The following is a 12,550-nucleotide window of genomic DNA, read 5'->3' as shown; positions in this document are numbered from 1 at the left end:
CCAATTCGGAACACTTTCTCCAGTGAAAAAGCACGAACTCCGTAAGTCCCATTTCTCCTCGCCTCCTTCTCTATCTTCCCTTGAGCCGTAGTCCACAGCCCGGCCAATGCCCGACTTGTGTGACCATTCGCTTTTGACTTCTCTCAACCAGGTCCCTTCCCCCTCCCCCTTCGGACGGGGCCCCGCCCCCTACCTCATTCTCGATAAGCTCCTCCGCCCGGGGGTCGCTCTGACTCAGACGCGGGATGGGCCGGGTCGGGAAGCTATAACTACGCAGTTGGGACTCATCCCAGGCGAGGCTGGGGGCTTCAGCCTCTTCCCGGGGTTCTTCAGAGCCGGAGGCCGCAGCCTCCGTTGCTGTCGCCGCCATGTCCGTCGCTACAGACAGCCCCACCGGAACCGGAAGCCCCGCCTGTTCCGGGTAAAACACAACGGAAACCATAGAGATGGACTGCGCGCGAGAGCAGTCCAGAGACACAAAGAACGCGGAACCCGGCGTGGGGGAGCTCCCCCTGGAGGTGACCGACAGCTTTACACTCTGAGCTCCGCCGGTGAAGACTTGGGGCACAGAAGTTAGACCCACTCACTCACTGATCACCTGGTTAACGAATCCCCCAAATATTACTGCTGCGTCAGTGTGCCCAGGCCTATACAAGAAGACAAGAAGAAATCCAGTTTAGTGGGGCATTGAACTTTACCGTCATGGATGGGGAGCGAAGCAAACACTTGACCTACTTAAGGAAGTCAGAAGGAAAAGCAATTAGTCAGATTGATAGATTTGGGCAAAGGTTGCTCTAAAGGCCTAGACAAAAGATAGATGGCAAGTTGAATTCTTTTAAAATCAAAGATGGTTATCTGTTTTTAGCATCATTTTATTTGTCTCTCTTTTTTTCTCTTTACCATTTAAAGATGTTTAGGCCATGGGACCAAGCTTATTATTGATGGCCAACCATGAGCGTTCTGACATTTTCAAACAATTTATATTGGCTATAAAAGGCCTTATCGGGATCCCTGGGTGGCGCAGCGGTTTGGCGCCTGCCTTTGGCCCAGGGCGCGATCCTGGAGACCCGGGATCGAATCCCACGTCAGGCTCCCGGTGCATGGAGCCTGCTTCTCCCTCCTCCTGTGTCTCTGCCTCTTTCTCTCTCTCTATGTCTATCATGAATAAATAAATAAATCTTTAAAAAAAAAAAAAAAGGCCTTATCAATTACTTCAATGGAGTATTTAGGCGATTTTTATGAATGACTGTGGGAGGCCAAATTCTAAGATGGATCCAAAGATTTCCATCCCTTGGTATACATGCTGTATAGGTCTCCCTCCTTGAATAAGAACAGGTCTTATGAATATGATAGGTTATCCTCCTGCGATGAGGTTATGCTATATGGCAAAAATGTAATTAAGGTTCCTAATCTGTTCATTTTGAGTTTATCAAAAGGGAGATTGATCCTGGGTAGGCCTGATCTAATAACTCTAGCTCTTTAAATCTGGGTCTAGAGGTCAGTGACAGAAGTCAGAAAGACTTGAAGCCAAAGAAGTTCTCCTATTGACTTTGAAGGAGAAGTTGCTATGTGGCAGAGAATGGTAGGTAGGCTCTAGAAGATAAAAAAGGCTCCTGGTTGGCATCCAGCAAGAAAGCAGGGGCCTCAGTCCTACAACTGCAGGTACTGAATTTTGCCAACAACCACTGAGCTTGGAAAAAGACACAGAGCTTCAGATGAGGACAACAGCCCCCAGAAATACCTTACTTTTAGCTTGGTGAGACCCTGAGATGAGACCCACCTAAACTCTGACTGGACTCCTGACTCATGGAAAATGTGAGACAATTAATTTGTGTTGTTTGGAGATGCTAAATTTATGGTAATTTGTTATGCAGCAATAAAAAACTAATACACTAACTTAACTACATAATTATGGTACAGTGACTATGCTACACCAAACTGATAATGGGATTACTTCTGTGGAGGGTTTAGGGTTGTGGGTGCCAACCAAGGCTTCAGTTTTATCTGCATGTTTGGATTTTTACAAGAGCATATTAATATATACCCTTGGGAATTAAGAATAATTAGAGCAAGAAGATTTAAATTACTAAAATCAAGAAAGAAAGAGTCATTACTACTGGCTTTACAAAAATAAAAAGGAGTACAAGGGAATACAATGTACAATGGTATGCCAAAAAATTAGATAACCTGGATGAAATGGGCAAATTCCTAGAAAGGCACATACCATCATAACTGATTTAAGAAGAAATAGGAAATCTGAATAGACTTACAAGTGAAGAGATTAAATTAGGAATAAAAAAATATTCCACAAAGAAAAGCCCAGGACCAAATGTATTCACTGATAAATCTTACCAAACATTTTATTTTATTTTTAAAAAGAGTTTATTTATTTATTCATGAGAGACACACAGAGAGAGGCAGAGACACAGGCAGAGGGAGAAGCAGGCTCCCTCCAGCGAGCCTGATGTCAGACTTGATCCTGGACCCCGAGATCCTGACCTGAGCCAAAGGCAGATGCCTCACCACTGAGCCACCCAGGTGCCCCATTACCAGACATTTTAAAAGGCACTAACACCAATCCTTTACAAACTTTTGGAAAAAATAGAAGAGAGAACACTCCCCAACTATGGGAAAAGCTATCCTGATACCAAAATGAGACAAAGGTATCACACAAAAAAGGGACTACAGACCAATAGCCCTTATGAATATAGTTGCAAAAATCTCCAACAAAATACTAGGAAACCAAATCCAGCACCGTATTAAGGGAGAAGAAATGTGTGGGAAATATCAGAAAGGGAGACAGAACATAAAGACTCCTAATTCTGGGAAACGAACTAGGGGTGGTGGAAGGGGAGGAGGGCGGGGGATGGGGATTAATGGGTGATGGGCCCTGAGGGGGGCACTTGACGGGATGAGCACTGGGTGTTATTCTGTATGTTGGTAAATTGAACACCAATAAAAAATTATTTTTTTTAAAAAAGAAGGATTAAATACCATGACCAGGTAGAATTTATTCCACAAATGCAAAGTTAGTTCAACATCTGAAAATTAACCATATTAGTGGAAGAAAAAAATAATCACATCATCTCAATAGATGACAGAAAGCTTTTGACAAATTCCAACACCTGAAAGGATAAAAATGGGGTTCCAAAGGACACCATCAAGAAAGTAAAAAGACAATCCATAGAACAGGAGAAAATATTTACAAAGTATATAGCTGATAAGTGACTTGTATCTAGAATACATAAATAACTCTTACAACTCAGCAATAAAAAGTAAACCCAATTAAGAAATGGAAGAAAGACTTGAGTAGACATTTTTCCAAAGAAGATATACTGTAACCAATAAGCACATGAAAAGATGCTCAACATCTTTAGTCATCAGGGTAGTGCAAATCAAAATCACAATGAGATACCTTTCACAGCCATTGGGATGACTATAATAATAATTTTAAAAAGACAGTAGCAAGTGTTGGCAAGAAGGTAGAAAAATTGGAACCCTCTTATGCTGCTAGTGGGAATGTAAAATGGTGCAGTTTCTTTGAAAGTTTTGTAGTTCTGCAGAAAGTTAAACATAGAGTTATCCTATGATCTTTCTTTCTTAGCAATTCTACTGCTAAGTACATACTGCAGAGAATTGAAAACATACATCCACACAAAAAGCTGTACAAGAATATTCACAGCAGCATTATTTATAATAGCCTCAACGTGGAAATAACCCAAATATCTATCAACAATGAGTGTTTAAACAAAAAGTTGCAATCAATATGACAATATTATTTGGCCATAAAAAGGAATGAAGAATTGATATATATTACAACCCTGGACCAACCTTTTTTTTTTTTTTTTTAAAAGATTTTATTTATTCATGATAGTCACACAGAGGCAGAGACACAGGCAGAGGGAGGAGCAGGCTTCATGCAGGGAGCCCAATGTGGGACTCGATCCGGGGTCTCCAGGATCGCGCCCCGGGCCAAAGGCAGGCGCCAAACCACTGCGCCACCCAGGGATCCCTCCTGGACCAACCTTGAAAATATTATGCTAAGTGAAGTAAGTCAGACACAAAAGGTTATATGTTGCTTGATTCTATTTATATGAAATGTCCAGAATAGGCAAATCCATCCAGACAGTAGATTAGTGGTTGCCAGGGGCCAGGGGTAGGGGAGATACACTAACAGGGACAGGAGTTCTTTGGGGGGGGGGGGTAATGAAAACAGTTTAGAATTAGTGGTGATAATTGCATAACTTTGTAAATATATTAAAAATCAATTTTATTGTATACTTTAAAGAGATGAATTTTATGGTATGTGAATTATATCTTGATAATAGTAAATAAATTAGGGATGCCTGGGTGGCTCAGCAGTTGAGCGTTTGCCTTTGGCTCAGGGCATGATCCTGGAGGCCCCGGGATCGAGTCCCACATCGGGCTCCCTATGAGGAGTCTGCTTCTCCCTCTGCCTGTGTCTCTGCCTCTCCTCTCTCTGTGTCTCTCATGAATAAATAAATAAAATCTTTAAAAAAATAGTAAATAAATTATAGCCACTCTTATTTTGACCCAAATTAGGTCAGGGCTTGCTATTGATTGAATGCAGATATTGTACAATTATTTTCAACATCAACTAGTGATGCTTATTTACAAGAGGGCAAGTTGCTGTGAAGTATGGCAATTGGTATATTTATATGGCAAGTGGTATATATAATTGTTATTGTTTATATGGCAAGTGGTATATATAATTGTTATTGTTTTAGTATATATTTGAGAATGTCTGTAATAATGGATTCTGCAGCAACACAGTAATCACCCTAAAAGTTGTTGGAGATGTATGTACATTTATATTGTGTAAATTATGCAAATCCTGTTTGTGTAAAAGTGAAAACATAATCGTATGCAAACACGATAATATCCCCCATTTTTCTATTAAGCTACTTTGTTAACTGTGGTCTGGCTTGATAGCTATAAATGTAAGTCCTAGCCAATCTGAGGCTTTAGCTAGTCTGAGAAGAGCTGCTTTAGATGCTAGGATTGGTTTTACATTTGTTGGGTTGAGGTGAGTGGGACATTCAAATATAAACACGGAGTAAAATTGAGGAGCGAATTCCAGGCCGATTTGTGTGTTGCATCATTCCTCTACGAGATCAACCAACTTGCAGAACAGAACAAGAGCAAGGAAGACCACGGGCTGAATTTGAAGAATGATCACGTTTGGGGACTAAAGGAGGAAGTGCCAGTGAAGGAGAGGAAAAAGGCAAGCAGTCAAGAGAAGGGATTAAGACAGGCTCAGTTGACTTGTACTGCATCTGATATGCTTGGGTTCGGTGTCCCCATTATCCCTGGAAGTGTCTAAGTCAGCTGATGGAGAAAGGGACACAATATGAGATGTCAAAGTAGTGACCTGATTGATTTTCTGTCCTCCCCGCTTTCCCTCTCCGCCTCTATCCATCTTCTTTTCTCACCTTCCCTGCAGCTTCCCAACACGGCTTAAGCCCCGCCCTTGTGGGAGCCTAACGACTTTCCTTCGCTACTGGCTTCCCTTGTCGCGTTTGGCCCGGCTCGGCCGCCGTGACGAGGCCTCTGCGCATGTGCAGGGTGACCCGGGGAGGAAGGTGAAGATGGCGGCGGCCAGGGCTTGGGTCCTGGGAGTCCGAAGGCTGCAAAGGGCTACCCGGACCGTGGTGCCGTTGGGTGCACGGACAGGTCCGCGAGAACGGGCGAGGCCCGAGTGTGGGGATGCCTGAGGTTTGGAGTGTGGAAGGTTGGGGGAGGAGGACATCGCGGATACCGCAGGGGCCGTGTCCGGCGAGGGGCGGAGGAGGAGTCAGTATACCCAGAAAAAGGTGTCAGGATTCTCACTGGTTCCCTGAAGCCGGGGTCGCCGCAGCCACCGCAGCTTGAAGCCTTCGGGGCGGCAGGAGGGACGGGGTCTTTTCTGACTCGCCCTCTTCTGATCTCCAGCTTCGCATATTACCAAGGACATGCTCCCGGGGCCCTATCCCAAGACCCCGGAAGAACGGGCCGCCGCCGCCAAGAAATATAATATGCGGGTAGAGGACTACGAACCGTACCCGGATGATGGCATGGGGTGAGATGCAGAGTCTGCTCGAAGCCGGGTAGTGACGGGAGATGGCCAGCTGGGTTGGGTGGCTTGACTCAGACCATTTTCCCTGAACCTTCTCGTGACCCCTCAGAGTCAATGGTATGGGTGACTTTCTCGGGGGAGGGAGGTGGGAAGTGATGGGTGAGCAGCTGCAGCCTAGAGGACTTCAATTTTCTCCTTGGCTCGGGCTGTTTCCTCAAATGAGGAAGCCGAGATTTTAATAGCTCCCTTGAGGACCCCTGAATAGCAGGAACTTTCCTTGGCTTCAGCCAGAGCACAAGGTTTCATTTAGATTGAGCATCTGCTGGGCTCAGGTGCTGTCATTCAGGCACGTGATCAGACTGGAACCGGACTCCTGTCTTGAGAGCCTTATTTGTAGATGTAGTACTCTATATTCATCTGTATATCTTTCTTAAAAAAAAAAAATCTTTGTTCTTATGGCTATGGAAGTTGTAACTGTCAATCAGGTTAAACAGCCAACTTCTCTATTCCAATTGATGTTATCCATCCGTCCTTTACGTAACATCCCTTTGGTTAGTTATCTGAAGTGATTACTGTCAGGTTTATTTTCTTTCATACATCACTCTTCCAATAGTGGTTTTAGCAGCTCCTATTCCTCTTGTTGTTTTCCAATCATTTTCTGTGACACACGACTAGTTGTCATCATTTTCTATGTCTCTGATTTTTGTTGTGGACAAGAGTAACCTTAGGAGCAGTGTGTAAAAGTTGAAATTGGATTTGTTGGGGAAGACCCAGCTTAGCAGGAAGTCCCATAAGGTGTCTGAGACATGGAGATGTATGCTAACTTGGTGGTTGGGAAGCAGTTACTATGAAGAGAATGCTTTTCTAATCTGGACCCTTGTTGTTTGTATTCCAATTAGCTGGGTGACCCTGGGTTCAGACTAAACTTCAGTTTCATTTTCTATCTAATGAGGGAATCAGAGTGATTGATTGCTAAATTCCCTTCCAGCTCTAACATTATAACATTGCATGACTTTTTTTATTGTTTTTTTTTCTTTTGACTTTTTTTATTGTTGAAAGAAGGTAAGAAAAACATGTATGTTATAATTCTTCAGAGTTTGACACAGTCTTTTATTTACACTTTGGACTTCTGTGATTAGCTCTGTGCTTAGTGACTATAAATTGATTTGAAAGTGGGTTTCTCTGTCTTTAGGTGAGTCAGTTATCTCTATTACTTGGTTTCTCATCTCTAACATGAGGGGACTTTGAATTGTCTGAGTGAGGCTGCTCAGAGCCCCTTCCAGAAGTTTTTCTGTCTCTCAGGTATGGCGACTATCCGAAGCTCCCTGACCGCTCACAGCAGGAGAGGGATCCATGGTATAACTGGGACCACTCAGACCTGAGGTTGAACTGGGGTGAACCGGTGAGAGATCCATATCCCATTTGACCTTTCTTCCTTCTCTCTAATATCCCGTGAGGATTCTTTATTTAGCTTAAATGGCACTTTGCTGCCTAAGCAACATTAAGGTTTTCTCCCCAAAGAAACAAGATCCAGTGGTCTGAGATCTGAGGGTCCATGTATGATACATAGGGTGGGACTTCTGGAAATAATCAGAGCTCTGTACTTTGATTGAGCTGTCTTTGGTCAGCAGAACCTAGCTCTAAGCTAGCACCTAGTCCTATGTGCTAGAGTAGCTCCCACTTGACTCTCAGAATATTGCCCCAGGGCAGTAAAATACCTTTCTTGAAACTTGTGTTAGGCTCTTTTGCACACTGCCTGCCTTTTGTAGGAAGAGCAGTATGTGACATGTAACTGCTTTTCTGCCATAGATGCACTGGGACCTTGACATGTATATCAGGAACCGTGTGGACACATCACCCACACCCGTTTCCTGGAGTCTCATGTGTAAGCACCTCTTCGGCTTCGTGGCCTTCATGCTGTTCATGTTTTGGGTTGGGGAGAATTACCGCACCTACCAGCCTGTGGTGAGTATCTGAGAAATGCTCCAGTAGGCACATTTACTTAGCTCTGTTTCCTGAGAGAATGAAATCTCTGTGCAGTAGGGATCCAGCCATTGCCAGGCTTGGCTTCCTATTAAGGCCTGTGGAAAGCCTTACCCATTGACCTGGCACAAGTATCAGAGCACTGCTCCATGCCTATTTCTTGGGTCATTCTGAGTGAGAAGAAACAATTTAGGACTAGGTAAGAAATGAGAATGTGTTAAGTCAACTAATCTTCTAGAGTTGCCATTTGGGGACTACACTTACCAATTATATTTTAGCAAGTGATCTTTCAAGGTTTAGTCAAGGAATCTAGACCTCAAACTGTATTCTTTGCTGGAGATGTGAAGGGCACTTCCTGTAGGGTACCGGAAGCAATTGTTTACTATAAGCACAGACAGTTTTATTTTGGAGAGTGTAAAGGACATGGAAAGTATACTCTTTGACTATAAGGAAGTTTGATTTGGATAAGAATAAAATGTAGATAAATGACACAATGAGCAACATTGAAATATAGGAATGTGGCAGTTTTAATGTCCATATGTATGTAGTGAACATTTGTGTTAAGGGGTATGAGGTGCTGTTAAAAAAGAAGGATCATGCTAGATACTAAAAATATGTATAGACTTCTGATGGTGTGGAGAAGTTGGGGAGAACATTTGGGACAAGAGAACATAGAAGGAAGGAAAAGGAGAGTAAGTTAGCTGGAGTGGAATAGGCACATAAAATATTCCTAGATAACCAGCCGTACTGGTTACCTAAAGAGAGCTGCTAAAAATTCAGATTTCCTGGTTCAGTAGCTCATGGTAGGGTTCTAGAATCAGTATTTAACAGGTAATTTTCATGTTCTGGGAAATTAGGTGTGGAAATTGCCTGTTAAAAAACATTGTGAGGTGAGTTGATAATTTAGGTTGGGAAGCTTTGATTATGTAACTAGGGATTTGGACTTAGTGGTATAGTAAGCTATTAATTCAACAAATATTTATGAAAACTCTTCTATGTACCAAGTACAGATTGTGCTAGAAGTTGGGGATCCAGTGATGACTTGGTCTGCCTCTAGGCAGCAGGGAGCTATGTTGAGGTTTTGAACAGCCAAGTGACATAACGAAGGCTAGGATTTTAGGATGATTAATCTACAGGGTAGATTGTACGGGAAGGAACTAAAAGCAGGCAGACTGTCATGTTTGCAGTTGGCTGCTCAGTGCTACCTCTGCAGAGATAATCAATGTCCTGATGGTAGCTGGTATGTCTGTGTGCACTGACACGAGCCTTCCTACCAAGCCCCAGGGGCTCCAGGCTGGAGAGTGCACGTAGGGCTGGTGTGAGCACTAACTTCACTTCAGGAGAGCAAGAAACACAGTGTGGCTCTTCCATTTTTCAGTTCTGTAAGCACATCACCCTTTTCTCCTCCCCTTGAGCTGTGTTCTCTGACAGCTGTTTGTTGGTAAAGCCAGCAGCCCCTAAAGCACGTCCCAGCCGTGTCTCCTCTGTGCTTTCCCCCACTGCTGCTCCTGCACGCCTCATTTGCTAGGCCACTTTAGTGGTGGAACCATTAGAGGCTGAGTGACTTAAAGGAGATTGAGTCTGTCTCAACCCCAGGAGAGAGTGGGATGGATGGATGCATCGTCTCATTTAGAAAGCACTCTCCCTCCCTCCTTCTCTCTCTCTCACTCATACACACAGAAGTGTAGGCACCACTTCTCTCACAATCTAGGCTTTCTCTCTGCCTTGGGCTGATGAGGGAAGAAGAGTGCTGTTCCTGCTGTTCTAGCCCAGCTGGGTCTGACCAGAGGCTACCTTGTACCCATTTACAATGTGTGATTGTTAACTCAGAGTGGGGTATAGCCAGGTATTGGCTGGGATGTATGCTGTCTTGCTGACCTGTGTTTTTTCCTTAGGGGCCAAAGCAGTATCCTTATAATAATCTGTACCTGGAACGAGGCGGCGATCCCACCAAAGAGCCTGAGCCAGTGGTTCATTATGAGATCTGAAGTGGCTTCATCAGCTTTGTGCCCCTTAACTGACTCCTTCATTTCTAGAGATTTAACCTTAATGAAATCCCTAATAAAATTTAGTGCTGTGGTATCTGTGCCTCATTTCCCCAGGAATAGCCACTGCCCTGAGGACCTCATCCTTTTTTCATTTTTTTTTTTGTCTGCTATCTGTTCTTACCCCCTACCCCTTCTGAGATTAGAAAGATGGGAGGTGGGGGGAGTTAAGCACAAGAAAACAGTAAATTTGTTAATTTTGCTGCGACTGTGAAGGTATTTGAAGGTTCCAGTTGTGTGGCAGGCGGTAAGGGTAGCTCCTTTTCCCATTTACAGGGTTGAAGAAGGAAGATACGTTCCTGACTTCCCAAGTTGGGACAAGATGTATTTCTCATTAAAAAACAGGGCAGCCCCGGTGGTGCAAAAACAAAACAAAACAAAAAAACTTTTTATAGTGGTTAGTTTTTTTGTTTTTTAAATTGCACTTTAACATGTTCTAAGTATATTCCAGGGTAAATAGGTGTTTTTGGACTTACTTGGGGCTGTGACTGTCTCTAATGTTATTTTTGTTGTAAGAGTGTATTTCTTGTTCCAAGGCAAATTCTGAATGCTACATTTGTGAATTGGAGGACAGTTCATTGAGTTACTCTGAACCTATGCATGGCTTTTGCTCCTGTTTTTGAGGGTCTGTCTCAATGTATCTGTTAAGTGAACCAATTCATTTTTTTTTTGTCCCTTTGGGGACATTTTCTTAAAATAACAGTCATGCTACCCGAAAACCTGTCCACAAAAAAATCACACATTCAACATGACCTATGAAAGCAAATTCATCCAAGTTAGTTTTTGTCCAGGCCCTGAAAGGGACTTTTATGAGATCAGGGGATGAATACTGATACTAAAATGCCTCTACTTCAGTGTCTCCACTGGCTTTTTATCTTTCTTCACACTCTGTCCTCTGTCGCATTTGATAATATATTTAACAAACCTCTGTGTATAATATGTATCAGAAACTGATAGATCCTGTAGATATAAAATTGGACAAGACAAAATAATTGCCTTCAAGTATTTACCTAGAAGGTAAGACTGGCAGTTACCAAACAGAGTGAAAAGAATTAAGAGATGTGTGAGCTGAAAGAGAAGAGTGTACTTCTAATTTTTTTAATTTTAATTTATTTTTTGGAAGGGGGAGGGGAGGGAAAGGGAGAGAATCTTTTTTTTTTTTTTTTTTTTTTTTTTAAATTCCTATTTATTCACGATAGTCACACACAGAGAGAGAGAGAGGCAGAGGGAGAAGCAGGCTCCATGCACCGGGAGCCCGACGTGGGATTTGATTTTGGGTCTCCAGGATTGCGCCCTGGGCCAAGGGCAGGCACCAAACCGCGGCGCCACCCAGGGATCCCCAAGGGAGAGAATCTCAAGCAGGTTCCATGCCCAGCGTGGAGCCAGAGATGGGGCTCAATTTCACAGCCCTGAGATCATGACCTGAGCTGAAATCAAGAGTCGGATGCTTAACTGACTGAGCCACCTAGCCACCCCTGTACTTTTTATTTTTTTAATTCTATTCTTGAAACTGACCTTAAGCATTTGGTTCAGATTTCTTTTTTTTTAAATATTTATTTATTTATTATTTATGATAGAGAGAGGCAGAGACACAGGAGGAGGGAGAAGCAGGCTCCATGCCAGGAGCCCGACGCGGGACTCCATCCTGGGACTCCAGGATCGCGCCCTGGGCCAAAGGCAGGCGCTATACCACTGAGCCACCCAGGGATCCCCTGGTTCAGATTTCCTTCAGAGCACTCCCACCAGTGACATTTCTGCCTCATTCCCTAATTCGAGGTATAGTCTAAGGTTCAGGTTTCCGCCCTGTTTTACTTGCTGTCAGGTCTAATCCCCTGTTGTGGTGCTTAGATGTTCAAGAAATGTTTAGTAGGTAATTAGTACACAGAGTGGGCAGGACAGACAATGCCCTGAATTGTGTTGTCCTGACTTCAAAACCCTCTAGTCCACATGAAAAGGGAATTAGACTTGTGTCACAGTGATTAGGGGCTCCATTGTAAAATAACTGAACCAGTTCATCTTTGGAGACGTAACTGGAAAAACACAGTGGAACTTATGCATTAAACCAAAGTTTTGAATCAACAGGTCTAAGGTCTTCAGGTGCTGACATTTTTGCTTGGAAATGTTCCTCAGTCAACATAAAAAAATCCATCCGATTTTTTCACTTCCTCCTTCAACCCTTTACCTCATCAGCCACAAGAACCTGTCCAGTTTTCCTTTACAATCATCACCACTATGTTAATCCAGACATTCATCACCCGGTACCTGGACTATTCTGTTAGTCTCCTAATTTGAGTCCCTGCCTCCAGGTCTGTTTTCTCTTCAAGGGAGTCCATATTATTTGTCTCAGAATATAATCTTCATCTTATTGCACCCAAACTCATAATTCTCACTAACTCCCAACTACCTGCATTGTTGAACTGGTATTCCCAATCTGTACCTGACCTCT

General features: G+C 43.3%; 2 protein-coding genes across 2 annotated transcripts in view; one reads left to right on the top strand and one right to left on the bottom strand.

Annotated features, from left to right (window-relative positions):
- Window positions 1-5,566, bottom strand: part of HIF1AN (hypoxia inducible factor 1 subunit alpha inhibitor) — a 30,658-nt gene extending 25,092 nt beyond the window's left edge. The window contains exons 1-2 of the mRNA XM_038578531.1: window positions 5,454-5,566; window positions 194-412 (exon numbers count right to left, since the gene is read on the bottom strand). Coding sequence (XP_038434459.1) covers window positions 194-370 — 177 coding nt within the window. The 5' untranslated portion in view covers window positions 371-412; window positions 5,454-5,566. The remainder of the gene's footprint in view (window positions 1-193; window positions 413-5,453) is intronic.
- Window positions 5,537-10,141, top strand: NDUFB8 (NADH:ubiquinone oxidoreductase subunit B8). The gene is made up of 5 exons (XM_038578532.1): window positions 5,537-5,694; window positions 5,953-6,079; window positions 7,379-7,478; window positions 7,886-8,041; window positions 9,955-10,141. Exons 1-5 carry the CDS (start codon window positions 5,610-5,612, stop codon window positions 10,045-10,047), a joined length of 561 nt encoding a protein of 186 aa, XP_038434460.1. The 5' UTR covers window positions 5,537-5,609; the 3' UTR covers window positions 10,048-10,141.
- Window positions 10,142-12,550: the final 2,409 nt, after the last annotated feature.

Source organism: Canis lupus, chromosome 28 (assembly GCF_011100685.1).
Source record: "Canis lupus familiaris isolate Mischka breed German Shepherd chromosome 28, alternate assembly UU_Cfam_GSD_1.0, whole genome shotgun sequence".
NCBI lineage: Eukaryota > Metazoa > Chordata > Mammalia > Carnivora > Canidae > Canis > Canis lupus.
Note: the sequence above shows the minus strand (reverse complement) of the source record. Positions and strands in the feature narration are given on the sequence as shown.

Coding starts and splice junctions, on each gene's coding strand:
- NDUFB8 (XM_038578532.1), top strand. CDS start 5,610: ATGGCGGCGGCCAGGGCTTGGGTCCTGGGAGTCCGAAGGCTGCAAAGG. Junction 6,080..7,378: donor TACCCGGATGATGGCATGGG/GTGAGATGCAGA, acceptor TCTGTCTCTCAG/GTATGGCGACTATCCGAAGC. Junction 8,042..9,954: donor ACCGCACCTACCAGCCTGTG/GTGAGTATCTGA, acceptor TTTTTTCCTTAG/GGGCCAAAGCAGTATCCTTA.